At 34.1% G+C, this 16,627-nt stretch overlaps 2 protein-coding genes, 1 non-coding gene and 1 pseudogene across 6 annotated transcripts; all 4 read right to left on the bottom strand.

The window, feature by feature from the left end:
• Window positions 1-3,072: 3,072 nt before the first annotated feature.
• LOC106432914 (cytochrome P450 71B23) lies at window positions 3,073-7,328 on the bottom strand. Of its 4 annotated transcripts, none has more exons than XR_007334627.1 (3): window positions 6,369-7,317; window positions 5,740-5,899; window positions 3,758-3,893 (listed from the first exon to the last, which is right to left on the bottom strand). XR_007334627.1 is itself a non-coding variant. In XM_013873759.3 (2 exons), the coding sequence occupies exons 1-2, from the start codon at window positions 7,260-7,262 to the stop codon at window positions 3,282-3,284; spliced, it is 1,506 nt and encodes a 501-aa protein (XP_013729213.2). In that variant the 5' UTR covers window positions 7,263-7,328; the 3' UTR covers window positions 3,073-3,281. The 4 variants fall into 4 exon arrangements, 2 of the variants coding, with proteins under 2 accessions (XP_013729213.2, XP_022568820.1); XR_002662712.2 differs by lacking the exon at window positions 3,758-3,893 and adding an exon at window positions 5,292-5,470; XM_013873759.3 differs by lacking the exon at window positions 5,740-5,899 and having other exon boundaries at window positions 3,073-3,893; window positions 6,369-7,328.
• A 1,326-nt stretch (window positions 7,329-8,654) lies between these two features.
• On the bottom strand, window positions 8,655-10,388 carry LOC106432912 (annotated as a pseudogene).
• Window positions 10,389-11,007: 619 nt separating this feature from the next.
• On the bottom strand, window positions 11,008-12,980 carry LOC106432913 (cytochrome P450 71B4). Its single transcript, XM_013873758.3, has 2 exons — window positions 11,922-12,980; window positions 11,008-11,853 (listed from the first exon to the last, which is right to left on the bottom strand). Exons 1-2 carry the CDS (start codon window positions 12,819-12,821, stop codon window positions 11,245-11,247), a joined length of 1,509 nt encoding a protein of 502 aa, XP_013729212.1. The 5' UTR covers window positions 12,822-12,980; the 3' UTR covers window positions 11,008-11,244.
• A 2,802-nt stretch (window positions 12,981-15,782) lies between these two features.
• LOC125602123 lies at window positions 15,783-15,889 on the bottom strand. The gene has a single exon (XR_007334631.1). It is a non-coding gene; the product is annotated as a small nucleolar RNA R71 (small nucleolar RNA).
• Window positions 15,890-16,627: the final 738 nt, after the last annotated feature.

Raw genomic sequence — 16,627 nt, 5'->3', positions numbered from 1 at the left:
CACTACAAGAAATTAAGTTGCATGTTCCGAAACCCAAGACTAGAAATATAGGCATCCAGTTTTCGATTCCATTCCATTAGTTTTTTTTAAATGAAATTCGTTTGATTTATGTTTTTGGTTTGGTCTGGGTAACAATTATAAAAATTAACTAATAGCAGATAAAATTTGGTTCCGCTTCGTTTCTTTTTCTGGTTAATTTTTTTATAATTCAAGTAAAAAACTATTTTCAGTTTTAAGATTAAATATTGGGTAATTGAATAATTATAGCTATTTTGAATGATACATATTTAGGTCATTTGATTCTTTAAGGTTATTCAAATAATTTTACATAATTCAGATAAAAACTATTTGGATATTTTTTTTTTGGATATTTCAATTTATAAGTAGTATTTTAAAATAATTGGTAATTTAAAAATTGAAATAATCAATATTTTAGATATATAAATTATACTTATTTGATTTTTGGTTTGGTTCTAAAATATATGAACTGCTCGATTATTTTTAAACTTTGGTTGGTTTTAAATGTATTTATTTTTTTCATTTCGGTTTTAATATTTTAATATATAAATTATACTAATTTGTTTATTTTTTATCTAAATAATGATTTATTATATATATAGAGAACAAGGGTATAAGAGTATTTTGCTACTTAATGAAGAACATATTTTTGAAAATATCTCTTTATTGGTGATAACAATGAAAAATGGTACTATAAAAGTGGTAAACATGAAATTTCCCCATAAAACTTTTCACTAAGAATAATATATTATTATTTATGGTAATATTTTCTATACATGGATATTATAGAACGACTCAACATATCAATACATAAATATAAAATTCTTAAATAATATTGTAGAGATATTAACCAACAATTTCAATTAAGTTCTTTTGTGTAAAATATATATATGCATGAGGATTCAAAAGATTTTTGTTGTTATATTCATTTATGTAACATTGAATCGATCAACACTTTAATTATTTTTACTATTTGATTTTTAAAATAGCATATATTAAATTATAGAATAATCTAAGAAAAGAATCAAATTAAATGCAAATAAAAATAATCAAATTTTTAATCAATAGAACAAAAATAAATCATACATATTAATTATAATTCAAATTAAATATTTATATCCGTGCATGAGAACGAGAAAATAATCTAGTAATATTTAAAAGATTATAATGTTAAGAAAACATATCAACATGTTCAAATATGATTTTATAATTAATTATATTAACTATCTATGCTTGTATTAGGATTTACGATATATTATGTATTATACATTTTTACTTTGTAGGTTACAAGGCAAAAATATCTTTAATTTACAAAGAAAGATAATACCTTTTCGTTAAAATTGAAGAAAACATGAATTGAAGACACACAATACAACAATCGCAAATAGCCATGGGCATTCAATTTTCGGTTCACTTCCGGTTCGATTTTTTTGGTTCTTTCGGTTCTTTGATTCTAAAGCTTTAGGATCCGTTCAGGTATTTAGAAAATTCAATTCAGTTATTTTTGTTTTTGGTTTGGTTCGGGTAGCAAAGTTGGGAACCAGCTTATTTCCAAGGTAAAAGATTTCATAATTATTTTACATTTTATACTATTATCTTATACCAAATTTATTAATAAATATTTAATATCCACAAAAAGTAATATCCATTTATGCTATTGTTTCTCTTTCATCTTTCATTAAAGCAACGTCAAGGAAAATTAAAAAAAAAAATGTTACACTCACATAATAATTCTTCTATTTTTTTTAATAAAATCCAAATTAGCAAAATTAGCAAGAAACCGAAATGATAAATATAACCAAATATTAATACAAAATAGCTGCCAAATATTGTGATAGTGTATATGATTAATATTGTAAAAGCGCATATAATAGTTAGATACTGTATGTTAAAATGTTTAAAATAATCGATTTGAATATATATATCGTTAAAATGCATTTATTTTTTAGGGTACAATCCAAAAAAATCTCTAAAACTAAATGTGCTTGAGCTGAAGTAGTTAAATAATGGACGACCTATTAGAAATGATTAAATTATCGTGAGTGAAACCAAACCATAGAAAAAGATCATGTGGTAACCGTAGGATCAGTAAACAAATATTTCTAACACCTCCGAAAATTAGAGGCATCGATCTGAGCATTCATTTGATTTTAAGACTGCACCATGAGGTATTAATTTTATAAGCCAGGATTTATGGTATCTAAGGAGGAGCTGTCTCTGTAAGTTTGTTCTGGAGAATAAGTCAAGATCCTCATCCTCCTTTTCTTTAAAGTTCGCATTTCTCCAGTATTATGCTTTAAGAGAAGAAAAATATTATAGTGTGTGACTTCATAATTTTTTTTCTATTAAAAGGTTTTTCATTCTTTATCTTCTAAATATATTAAATGATCCACAGAAAAATGTTGGCATCATCTTTTTTCCTCCAAAAAAAAAAAAATCATTTTGGTATATAAATGTATTTGGGAAGTAATCTTGAAGGGAGCAGATTATTATTGGCTATCCGCAAAAACTGAAATTTAATTTCCTTTAAATTAATTGTTTTGTGATATTAAATACTTGGTTTACATAAACAAATAGTGGGGGTGATTGGTTGGGTTGTAACTATAGAAAATTTACTTTAGCATTTTGTCTGTAGGATTTTTGATTTAACTTTAAGTAATGTAGATTTAAAATTTCTAAAAAAATGAGGCTTTAGAAAATAAGATTTTTACAACCATTTTTGTGTGTTTTTGCTGTAGCTTTAATATTTTAGTTGTAGCTTTAAAAATCAAGATAAAGCATGATTAGTGGTAATTAAGGTTGTAGATGAAAATTAAAGCTAAAGCTACTTCCTACAACCCAACCAATCACTCCCAGTATAATATTTTTTACACAGAGTATATAATTTTGCTATAATTTTACAAAACAAAATGTGTTAAAAAATCAAGAGCACAGGCTGCGCTTTAAAAGGACACTCATTTAGTTACATATCACATTCGCTAACTGAAAAATGTGTATATGTTGGGAATATTATTATCTTTTGGTTAGACCAATACTTTTCAGAGCTACATGTAATTATGTAACAAGCTGTATCATTTTCACATCAAACCTGCATTACATGCATTTATTGAGAAATGGTATTCAATATACATAATACCCATGCCACAATGCAAATTAAAATTTAAGAACATACGATTCTAGAAATTATTACTTCACTACAAAATATGGAGAAAATAAAAGCATATTTTCTCATATTTTAAGATGTGTTTTTCTCTTCAATTTGTTCAACGGGGACAAATAGGCACAAGTTCAAGAGGAGCTTTCTTGCTAATAATAACCGCACCTTCTTCTTCCATATCGATATCTTTCACTGTTGTCCCTTCAGGCATTACCCAATCAAAGAAGTAAAGCAAATTTAACAATCCTAACTCGACCATCGCGATGCCCATTGTCATACCTGGACAAATCCTTCGACCAGAGCCAAAAGGCAAAAGCTCAAAGTTCAATCCTCTGTAATCAACAGAAATGTCACTAAATCTTTCAGGTTTAAACTCATCAGGATTCGCCCAAAGTTTTGGATCGCGTGCTATCGCGTAAACGTTGATCATGATCTGTGTTTTTTTGGGAATATCGTAGCCTTGGACCTTGATTGGTGACATGGTCTCTCTTGGTAATAAAAGTGGAGCTGTCGGGTGTAATCTGAATGTCTCTTTTATTACAAGCTTGAAGTAGTTAAGTTGGTTAAGATCTTCTTCTGTGATTCTCTGTCTTGATTCACCAAGTACTGTCCTAACCTCATCTTGTACTTTCTTCATCACACTTGGGTTTCTCATTAGCTCTGTCATTGCCCAAAGTATGGTCGTCGCACTTGTGTTTACTCCGGCCAGAAATATATCCTAAATTCAAGAGTGTTGAATGAAGACCATAATGTAAGGGAAAATTTATGGAAAAAACACAAAATTAAAATTCAGAGAATTGCTTACGTATAATATTTGAAGATTTAAATAACTATAATTTTTCATGATAAATATTAATTAGACGTTGTAGAAATGGAGTGTACATGAGTAAAAATCAGATTGCTACTTCTTAACTCGTCACCAAATTGACTCTTACCATGCATTTCAGTATAAGCTTGTTATCACAGTATATGATAATGATATAGCTACACAGAACATTATGAAACAGATTTATAAACATCTCATAATATAACTTATTCTCTAATATATATAGGGCTTATTGGCTAAATAGCCATATATGAGTGTCAAATTAAATAAGTAGCCATGATTTTGACATAATTAAATATCAGGCTTTTTGCACCCAATCTAACCGGTTATACCCTTTTCAACAACAAGTTTCCAGTTGCATTGTCTAAAGTAAATGAAGTGGTTGTTTTTTTGTGCCTTATTAACAATCACAGAATTGTACTGAAAGCGTACATCATATATATTTAACACATATGATGAAAGAGTATGCATCGACATTAGATAATAATACACAGAACATACGTAAACGTAATGGATATTTGATGTTCTTAAAATTGCTATTCCATATAGATATATAGCATAGTTCACGTATTACAGGCCAAAATATATGTGTTGTAAGTACTCAATGCTTCTCAAATGATAACCTCTGGAAACATGGTTATAACAGAGTAATCCATTGTATTTTATATAGAAATGAACTTTTTATATTTCAACATTACGATGATGAAGAACGATAGCGCATTTGTTACAGATCATGCAATTTCATATTAAGTAGAATAGTTTGTCAATCGATTCCATCTCAAATAGAATAGTTTGAACATATAATTTTTTATATTCTATTTCAAATAGATTATGCATAAAAGATCTCACACAGACAAGTTGTATTGATTAAACCCTAAACCCTAAATCCTAAACTCTAAATCCTAAACCCTAATATAATATATAAACCCAAATAGAATGGAACAAAATAAATAACACAATACATACTGGTCAAAATTATAAAATGTATATAACTGCATGGAAAGAAGTTAATGATGACCTAACCATACCACCTCACCTTTTAAATACTAAACCCTAAACTTTAATCACTAAGCCCTAACCCAAATATAAACCCTAAATCCACATATCAAAATCTAATAAATACATAATATTATATATGTGATATTAAATTATCAATATAGATCATAGTATGTTTTTTACAGATTCAAAAACATGTAGCCATAGTGAGAACTTAAGAAAATTACAAACTATATTTATAAACAAAATATACCACTTTTTAGTAACCGTCAAATAGAATGGACCATAATAAAATAGTATAGTAACAAAATATATCATATTACAAAATATGAAAATACATATTGTTTTACATTTCTATTCTATATGCATAAATAAGTACACTAGTTTCGATTGTAGAAATAGAGGTGATCGCCACTGCACAAGTCTTGTCTCTCACCATAAGAGTCTTTGAAACTCTATTATTCGCCATAATTCTTCGCCATCAACATAGAAAATTTCATCAACAATTTCATAATTACTATACTATGAAGGCAGACATGTGTACTATTCTATTTATATATCCTAATTCTGAGAGGAGCTCCAAATTCTTCTCGATAAATTATGTATCCTAATTCTGAGAGGAGCTCCAAATTCTTCTCGATAAATTATGTACCCTAATTTTGAGAGGAGCTCCAAATTGAAAGAAAATAAGCAGGGACGAGAAGACAGTGAAGATAATCAATGGAAAACAAGGAGAACTTACGAGAGTTTCAGAGATCTGAGAAGAATCGAGTTGGAGAAGTTCGGTCGAAAGGGTGTGCTATTAACCGCCGCTTAAATCTTAACAGAGACCCCTAACGCCGAAAACGAGTGACAATGGAGGACGGAAGAGATGACAAAGAAGGACAAAGGAGATGGAAACTCTGTCGATTACATGCAGAGTCGAGGCGTCGGAGGAATTCGATGAACGACGGTGAAAGTTAAAAGAGAAAAATGTGAACGACGGTGAGACACGAGTTACTTTCGTAAGATTAATAATTAAAATATTTATTTAATTATAGTAGCAGGTTGGGCCGGTAATATTTCAGGGGTATTAGTGTATTAATATATAATTGTAATAGTGTGTATAGAAATATTAGGTTAAATAGCTAGAATGTGAATTACCGTTTTTTTCATGGTCATTGAGCCTAATTTCCCATATATATACTATGTTTGTTTCGTATATATTTTCTTAATGTTACAAATGTTGACTTTTCATATAGTTATCTAAATAAAACTTATAGTGTATATACTAGTGGAACCAGAACTACTAATGAAGTCAGAAAACACAATCAAGATTAAGCAAGAAAGTTAACAAAATCACTGAAAGAGAGATTAGATTAAATTGCTTACAGAGATGATTCCTTTGATATGATCAGTAGTGAGCTTAAAAGAACCTTCTCCACCTTGTTTATTCATCATATCAATCATCACATCCACAACATCTGGACTCTCCAACACACTTCTTCCTGGCTTTAAATGATCATCGAGCACTTGGTTGAAGAAGGCGTCTAGCTCTGAGAAGAGTCCTTCTAAGCTCTTGCTTTGACCTGTGATTCTATCAATAATCCAACCTCCAGGGAAGAAATTAGAGAAAGCGAATTTGGCCTGAAGCTTCTCTGACCTAGACGCTAGTTCCTCCATACCATCTTCATCGATGAACTCGGATTCATGAAGATTTTGACCAAAGGCGAGTCTACAGATGATACTAGCGACTAAAGTGAAAAGGGCTTTCTTCAGATTCACGGGAGATTGTTTTTGAGAAGCTTCAGAGAGTTTCTTGACCAGCAAGTCATTCTCTTCTTCTCTTATATACCTAAAAGAGTTGAGCTTTTTCAAGCTGAATAGCTCGATCACAGCGAGCTTCCTCAACGCCCTCCATTCTTCCCCGTAAGGAGCGAACCCGATGTCTTTAAAGTTGTAAGAGATTTTCTTCGTCGCTATGGTTTCTGGTCGGCTGCAACAATCTAGGTCATGGGTTTTGAGAACTTCTTCTGCTGCTTTGTTTGAAGAGATTATGACAATAGGGACAAAACCGAACTGGAGTTTCATCACTGGTCCGTAGGTTTTGGAGAGTTTTTGGAGACATATGTGTAGTAACCCGTCAAGGTTGTGTAAGTTCCCGATGATCGGCAGCTTTTGTGGGCCTGGAGGAAGGTTTATTTTCGAGGTTTGGAACTTTTTTGTGAAGGTTATTGTTACAAAGAAAAGTAGCAAAAGCCAGAGGAAGTAGATTAAAATAGACATCTAGTGTTCTAGCTACTCTGTTCTGTTATTCCGAGTGAAGAAGAATTTAGATTTAAAGAGAGATTAAATTGGACTTTTCAACGTTGGAATCAAGAAAGCATTTAAAGTTCAGACTTAAGAGGATCATATCTGCACGGCTATTTTGAATTCACGCGTCGTTTTCGATATTAGTCAAAGGATAATGATGGAGTCATACGGAAAATTCAACTCGAGTGTATTTTTCTTTGTTTTATTTAAGTGGTTGATGTATGTAGAGCAAACTATCTTCTAGATGACATTCAGTTCCAAATAAATGATATATATCTACAATAGTAGGGATCTGTATCTGGATAATAAGTGTGAATTCGTTGGGTCAAATTTGATTTTTGACTTCTAGATTTATTAGTATTAAATTAGACTATTTATATTTTATTTTTTTGAACTATAACTATTTTTACTTCGTAAAAGCAAAAAATGTGGTCTTTCGGAAATTAACAAGCCGATTGATCCAATCAAAAAATATTTTTTTTCATGTTAATCAATAATAAAATAAATAAAGTGTTCATTTATTTCTGGACAATTCTCTTAAATATCATTTTTAAGTTTTTGTCACAAAAAGAATCATTCGAAAAAAATGACCAAAATATTTTTTTTTAGTTATGAAAATTTTAACATTTATTTTTTAGTTTTGAAAATTTGAAATCCTATCATTAAAACTTTATCTTTTAATTCTAAATTCTAAGTCTAGATTAGTTAACCATAAGTTATAAATGTATTTTTATTATTTAATAACACTTTTTTTGGGAGCTATTTTATAAAAATAAACTAAAAAGAGATATCAAAGGAATTTTTTTTTCTTTATTCAACGTATGAAGGTAGGTAAGTTATGCCTTTTCACAAAAAAAAAAAACGTATAAAGGTAAGTTTCCACCATTATAAATGATTTATATTTCTTTTTGTTTACTAGAGTATCTGTTAATCAGGGTGTTTTTCTCATGTAACATGCCATTTTCTTCATGGATATCTGAAATCAAATGAATTACTTTTGCGGTTGTACTTCAACCATATTAAAAATATATAATAAAAATAAATCTTAAAACGATATTTCTAAGTTTTAATAAAACAGAGGAAGTCATTTTCATGAAAGGAGTTCACTATATATATTCCCCAAAAAGATTGTCGAAATTGGAATATTGTAAAAGTAAACTATCTGTTTCATTATTCACACAAAAAGACACTATATGTTTCATCAACAAGATGCAGATCATTCCATCGAGATTTTTTTGTAGCTTAAATTATTTCAATAGAAGTAGACATCATATGGACAGGAAAAATAAGAACATGTATACATATCATTAATCTTTTTTTTTTTTTTTTTGATAAAAGTACATATCATTTATCATATCATTTATCTTGATAGTTCATTTTTTTCCTTCTGTATCCTTTAAAGTTTGAGACATCATTTAGTGATAAAGAGTTGGAAGAAGCTCAAGAGGAACTTTCTTAACAACGGTAATATTACCATCTTCTTCCATGTCCATATATTTCCCCTCCTCAGGCAATCTCCAATCAAAGTAGTAAAGCAAATTCAAGACTCCCAACTCAATGGTTGCAATCGCTGAAGCCATTCCAGGGCACATCCTCCTTCCAGAACCAAATGGTAACATCTCAAAGCTTTGTCCTTTATAATCCACAGGAGAATCAATAAACCTCTCAGGAATAAACTCTTCTGGATCTTCCCAGTGTTTAGGATCTCGTCCTATCGACCAAGTGTTAACCACTAGAAAGGTTTTTAGCGGAATGTTGTAGCCTTGAATCTTGATTTGACTCATTGTTTCTCTTGGGAGTAACAAAGGAGCAGCTGGGTGCAGTCTTAGCGTTTCTTTGATCACAAGCTTCAAGTACTGAAGCTTATCAACATCTTCTTCATCGATTCTCTCATTTTGTTTGACTCTGATGTATGTTCGGATCTCTTCTTGAGCTTTTTTCATCACCCGTGGGTTTCTAACGAGCTCTGCCATTGCCCAAATCATGGTGATGGCACTTGTGTCTACTCCAGCAAGATATATATTCTAGGTCAAGAAAGACGCAAGATAGTTAAGAACATATTAATTCAAAATTTGTTACCAATTCTACATCAATGAAAACAAACCTAACGCCACGAAAACATGTTTTGATTCATTTAAATATAGAAAAAACGTTATTGTAAGATATAATAGCGAGCTATAGATTCTAGGCTTACTTGGATGATTCCTTTAAGATGATCAATGGTGAGCTTGAAAGATTCATCTTGTTCTTCTTTATGCATAGTATTTAAGAGCGAGTCAACTATATCAGGGCGATCTTGATTTGTTTTTTCTTCAGGGTTCTTCAAGTGATCATCAATTATATGATTCAGAAAAGTATCAACCTCACCAAAAAGTTTGTGAAGTCTCCTATGTCTCCCTGACACAAAGTCCATAAACCATCCCAAACCACCAGGGAAAAGATCAGAGCTACTAATAGACCCAACTTTCTGAAGCTCAAACATGAACTCTTTGATCTTTTCCTTATCAACATGCTTGTTCTCGTAGAAACGCTGTGCAAAGGCAGATCTAAATATGATACTTCCGGCTAGACAGTAAAGTTCTTGGCTCAAATCCACCGGAGACTTCTTTTGAGCTAACTCCTTCAGTTTCTTGACCAACAAGTCATTCTCTTCCTCTCTGATGTACCTAAAAGATCGAACTTTCTTCGCGCTGAAAAAGTTTAGAACAGAAAGCTTGCGCAACTGCCTCCAAACCTCACCATATGGCGCAAAGCCAATGTCTCTACCGTTACGCGAGAACGTCGATGTGGCGTGAGTCTTCGGTCTTGTGCAACACTCAAGGTCATGTGTTTTGAGAGCTTCTTCAGCTGCTTCGCTCGATGAGATTACAACTATCTTGAGAGAACCAAGATGGAGAAGCAACACGGGTCCATGTTTCTTGGAGAGATCATGAAGACACCTGTGAAACAATCCTTGAAGCTGGTGTAGGTTGCCGATGATAGGAAGCTGTGGTGGGCTAGGAGGAAGATTTTGTGTCGAGTTTTTGGTTCTCTTCACGAATATTAACGTGAAAAGAGCGGGGAGAAGCAGAAACGCAAAATATATAGAACAGTAGACATTGTTTTTGTTTTGTGTTCTGTTTTGGTGATTATAACAACGTAGCACAAGATATTAAAACAAGCATACATTTAAAAGCGACTTAACCACGGCAAGATAAGTCATGGTCCACACATATAAAGTTAACATGTCGTTTACCGTTTGCCAAGATAAGCTTTGAGAGGTTAAGAAACATTAACCTAAAAACTGGAGCACTTCTTATCCTGAAGCTTTTGAACCAAGTAATTGTTTGAATATAAAATAAATTTAATCATTCAAAAACTATTAACATTATTAGACGCAAACCAAAGACAAAGCTATCAAACTCAATGTCATATCATAATGTGTCACATGTTTCTTTTGATTAGATTAGTATAACTATGATTGACATGTGAATAACTTTTTCACATGTCTCTTTGAAGGTTGCCACAAAGAAACTTTCATTTTTAACTGACAGCTTTTTTTTTGTTCTTGGTGCTCTAAATTCAATATTTCCTTTTCTTTAATTTCTTTGCACAATAAAGCTTCTCCTGTGAGCTAGTTCATTATTCATCTTTTATCCTTGTTTAATCTTGCTCAATAAAAGCTCACAGGAGCTTATATCTATCTGAGTCCAAATGAAACATCAGACTACAAAAAAGGTTTAAAAACAAAAATATCTGAATACAGAATATGGATGATAATTTTGAATGTTGAAACTATACAACATCCAGATACAAACCAGTGCATCAAAAATTCAAAATACTTTTTAGCAAAATAAAACATTAGTTCCCGCCCCTCCCCCACAAGTTTTATTCTTAAAATCACAACACAACTCTAGTCTGAAGTATTTTACACAGTTCAACTTCTTGTACTCAAATTAAAGACTCCTTGACCCCATCACTGACGAAGAATGGGAAGAAGCTCAAGAGGAACTTTCTTAACAACAGTAAGAACACCAGCTTCCTCCATGTCCATATCTTTCCCCTCCTCAGGCAATCCCCAATCAAAGTAGTAAAGCAAATTCAAGAGTCCCAGTTCAACGGTCGCAATCCCTGAAGCCATACCTGGGCACATCCTCCTTCCAGAGCCAAATGGTAACATCTCAAAGCCATGTCCTTTGTAATCCACAGGACAGTTGATAAACCTCTCCGGGACAAACTCTTCTGGATCTTTCCATTTTTTAGGATCCCTACCTATCGACCAAGCATTCACCACTAGAATGGTTTTTGGTGGAATGTCATAGCCTTGAATCTTGATTTGACTCATTGTTTCTCTGGGGAGTAATAGAGGAACTGGTGGGTGTAGTCTTAAGCTTTCTTGCACCACAAGCTTCAAGTATTGAAGCTTATCAAGATCCTCTTCAGTGATTCTCTCCTTGTGTTTGACTCCAATGCAACTATGGATCTCATCTTGTACCTTTTTCATCACTCTAGGGTTTCTAACGAGCTCTGCCATCGTCCAAATCATGGTGATGGAGCTTGTATCTACTCCAGCAAGATATATATCCTATCAACATAAGAAAAACATTATATTATGTAAGTAAGGATATGAAGTAAAGAGATTTGTTTGCTTACTTGGATGATTCCTTTGAGATGATCAATGGTGAGCTTGAAAGATTCATTTTCTTCTTGTTTCGGTATCATTTCTAAGAGGTAGTCGATGAAATCAGGACGATCTTGTGTGAAGTTCTTGGATTGATGATCATCAATTATATGATTAAGGAAAGTATCAACCTCAGTGAAAACGTCATGAAGTCTCTTACGTTTCCCTGATACAAAGTCCATGAACCATCCAAGACCAGCAGTGGGGAACATATCAGTTAAATTGAAAGTCATGTTACTGTGAGCTTCAAGCATCAGCTCTTCGATCCCTTCCTTATCGATATGCTTGTTCTCCAAGAAACTCTGCCCCAAGGCAGATCTGAAGACGATACTAGCAGTTAAGCAAAAAAGGGTTTTACTCAAATTCACCGGAGATTGCTTCAAAGCCAATTCTCTCAGTTGCTTGACCATCAAGTCACACTCTTCCTCTCTAACGTACCTGAAAGATCGAACCTTTGTCACGCTGAAAAACTCACGAACCGCGAGCTTACGCAGCTCTCTCCATGCCTCACCGTATTCCCCAAAGCCGATGTCATTACCGTTACGCGAGAAAACGGTTGAGGCCATAGTGACGGGTCGTGTACAACACTCAGTGTCATGGGTTTTAAGAACTTCTTCAGCTGCTTCACTCGATGAGATCACGACCATTCTAAGAACCCCTAGACGGAGTAGTATCAAAGATCCATGTTTCTTGAAGAGATGATGAAGACATCTGTGAAACAATCCTCGAAGCTGGTGTAGGTTTCCGATAATCGGAAGCTGTGGTGGGCTAGGAGGAAGATTTTGTTTCGAGGCTTTGATATTCTTCACGAATGTTAACGAGAAAAGAGCGGGGAGAAGAAGAAACAAAAAGAAACACAAAATAATCGACATTGTTTTCGTTTACGTTTGTGAAGATAAGCTTTGAGAGGTAAAGAGGCGTTCCGTTTAAACACTGGAACTAACCAAGTGCTAGTGGTCTAGTGGTTCTCATTGGAGGAGAAGTCGGAATTGTATATCTAATCATTTTCATTTGATAAGATAAATTATTTAGATCCATGAAAAAATCTGGTGAGTGAAGTGTGAACTAATCAACGGCTACACTGACTTTGGCAGAATCAGTCTGGTGTTGAAAGTATGGACCATCCACTGATTTAAAAAAAAATGGTGTAAAATGTATGAACCTAAGCCAATCGTCATTTCAAAACTCGAGCACTTATTATCTTGAACCCTTTCAGTTTGGTAAACACAAATCATTATTCCTAAAATCAAGTTCAAAGAATAAAAAATATTTGATTGTTTTATAAGAATACTAGGATCGGCCCGCCCTACGGGCGGGATGAAAATTAACAAATAATTTAAATAATAAGAATAAATTTTTAATATAATTTTTTTTATTTAAAAATATATATAGTTAAATTTTGACATGTTATTATATTTGAAGACTAAATAAACCATGTTATCTGAAAATTAGTTATGATTTTTTGAAATATGATTTTCTTTTTTCTTGTTAAAAGGTTTTAGATGATTTTCTTTTGTCAAATAATCTATGTTTTAATTATATATTAAGAATTGGATGTGTCATTACATCATTCCTTGTGATTTTCTGGAGTTGGATGACCATAAAAAACCATGAGATTTTTCCTTTTTATTTCATTTTGTTTTTGTTAGTAGAAAAAAAATAAACTTGTAAATAAATTCACATATTTTTGTTTAATTTTATATACTTTAGTGGATTATCTTATGGTGGCAATAAAAAGCGAATCAGCTATTCACTTTATTAGAAGACATTATATAATAAGTATTTAGACCAAAATAGTTGTATGTATAGATATGTTTGTATTACTATTACTATATTTTTCATTGCAATTGTGTTATTCTAGGATCTGAAATAGAAGTATATAAATTGGTTGTGCGTCGTAGATGATCAACATGTGGTCTAAATTCTGCTAAAACTTAGTGACCTTATAGTGAATCTTTTTTTTTGGACTCGTGATATATGGTGTTTTTCACATCATTGTATAGGTGTTTTTGTATTGATTCGAGTCCATAATCCGAGTCAGTCTAGTCCTTTTTGATCTTTTACAGGTCTGGAGTTGGTAGAAGAATGAAGAGAGCATGTTTGAAGAGAAGCTGTCCTTTTGGAGCATTTTGCGGAGAACACTCAAGACGAACAGTCCCGAGACTGTTCTCAAGCAGAACAAGCAGACGGAGTGATCCCGAGGTTGTTCCCGACAAATAAGGAAGCTTCTATTTTCGGGAATTAAGGCCTTGTTGCCCTAATTTCTTTTCTACCTATTGGCGCCTCCATATAAAGATGCCATCTATCCTATTTTATGATTTACGCTAGTTTTTACAAGAGAACTATTAGCTTTTGCGATCTGCAACTTGTAAGGGAGAAGAATCCATTCTCTCATAGAGAAGACCTTCTGAACCCTTGTTTACTACTCTATTTATTATGCAATTTCATTCAGTAGCTATGTGTTTGATTGCTTGCATCATGATTGAGTAGTGATCCAGCTCGCCTAGGGTTTTTAGGGTGTTGAAATATGAGCTAAACATAGATAAGCTATTCTTGATTATTCTTCATCCATACTATTCTTAAGGCTTCCATTAATCTGATCATTTGATGTTAGATCCTAAGTTTATCACCTAGCTAGCCGCTTAGGAGATAGCTTGACATGTATTGAATGAGCTTAGTATCCCTAATCAGCGAAAGTAGATATTAGGGTAGTAAGTGAACTGATCGGACCTGACCTCTAAGGCTTGCAGTCGTTTCTCATCTCAACGACAGTTAGATGATGGGATCGACCAGCAAAGAGATCACCACCACGACAGTGGGGTGTTCCAGCTGAGTGATCCGAGTTCTAGAAAGCACTGCACCGCGCTTGAATAATTGTTTGGCTCTCGCTCAGCACCCAATGAAATACCCTAGGCTAGCCGCTTGTTAAATTGAATCAATCTCTAGTTTACTTGTTTTCCGCGTCACCAATTGAATTAAAAACCATTTTCTTCTTAGCTTGATATTGAAATTTATAAGAGTAAAGTGTAGACTGGTCCTCTGGATTGAATCTAAAGTACTATAATCACAACTGTTAACTTGGCAGTAGCAAGGATTCATATTTAGTGTATCAAGTTTTGGCGCCGTTGCGACGGGGACCAGATTTTTTTACCTCTACTTTTCGGTTTCATTTTAAGTCTAAGATATCTAACTCGCCTCTGTTTCTTTGTCACAGCTAATGATCCAGGTGCATGACCAGTAGACATACTCGGAGCAACGCACAAGGACCATTGCATCAGCTCACTAACGAAGAACTAGCGAGATTAGAACGTCAGAACCGTCAACTGCCTAGACCTACAAGCACTAACATGGGCGATCATCAAGATGATCTTACTGCTGCATTTGCACTCATGCAACAACAGATGCAGCAGATGCAGCAAACTATCCAAGCGAACGCTGCAAACCAACGGAATGCACCGGAGGAAGTTGATCAGATTGGCCAAAGGAATCTCTTGCGTAATCTACCTGCTACGCGATCCGCCATCAACCCTCCACCTTGCACTAGACAAGACTTTGAGATCAAGCCCGCCTTGATAGGTCTGGTGCAGAGGAAGATCTTCAACGGACTTCCTGCAGAAATACCGATGGACCACATTGAAAACTTTGAGAAGATGTGTGGGTTCACTAAGGCGAATGGAGTACCACCAGATTACATCAAATGTACTTTGTTCCCTTTTTCTCTCGATGGGAAGGCTGCTCGCTGGCTAGATTCCCTACCAACTGGATCGCTCACCACATGGGAACAAGTCAGATCCGCTTTCTTGAGCCACTTCTACACGAAATCAAAGACGGCAGCTCTGAGACAGAAGATCGCCACCTTTAAACAGCTGGTAGATGAGCCGTTCTGCGACGCATGGGAGCGATTCAACGTCTATCGCAGAGAGTGCCCACATCATGGTTTTGAAGAAGATTATCTACTCGGAGTTTTCTACGATGGAGTAGGTTGGGAGTACAGGAATGCTTTAAACTCAGCCAGTAATGGAGATTTCATGACCCAATCCACTCAAGGCGCTTTCGCGCTAATTGAGAACATGGCCTCAAGCTCAGCTGACAGCAACCGAGAGACAGACCGCACCCAAAAGGTGAACAGCATCGACAATAGCAAAATAGATGAGCTCTCTGCCAAGGTCGATCAGCTGATTAAGAGTAATCAGAACCATGTCTTCATCATGGAAGAGTCTCCTCAGGATAAAGGAACCATAGACGCTACATCAGAAGCGGACCAGGCGATTGAGGACCACCATGAGGTTAGCTATGTGAATGGGCAAGGATGGCAGTTTAAGAACTATCACCCGAACCCTAACGTGAGGAACAACCCCCACCTGTTCAACAACCCTAAACCCGATGGTAACACAGAAAATGCTCAAGGCAATCAAGTTCAGAACAGTGGCTACCAACGGGGGTATGGAAATCAAGGACGAACCTTTGTCCTCAGCCCAGCTCAGAATACTCAGTTCCACAACCAGAAACAACCGACTAACCAGCAGCCTGCACAGCCTGCTCAAACTGCTCCACAAGACGAGATGAAGAGTCTTGCCAATATGATGAGCCAGCTGCTCCAAGGACAACAGATTCAGGGAAAAGCACTGAATCAGGTCACAAACGACATCAATACCCGAATGAATCACATGTTCAATGA

Source organism: Brassica napus, unplaced genomic scaffold (genome assembly GCF_020379485.1).
Source record: "Brassica napus cultivar Da-Ae unplaced genomic scaffold, Da-Ae ScsIHWf_2746;HRSCAF=3513, whole genome shotgun sequence".
NCBI classification, from domain to species: Eukaryota; Viridiplantae; Streptophyta; class Magnoliopsida; order Brassicales; family Brassicaceae; genus Brassica; species Brassica napus.
The sequence above is the reverse complement of the archived record's forward strand: the minus strand, read 5'-3'. Positions and strand labels throughout refer to the sequence as shown.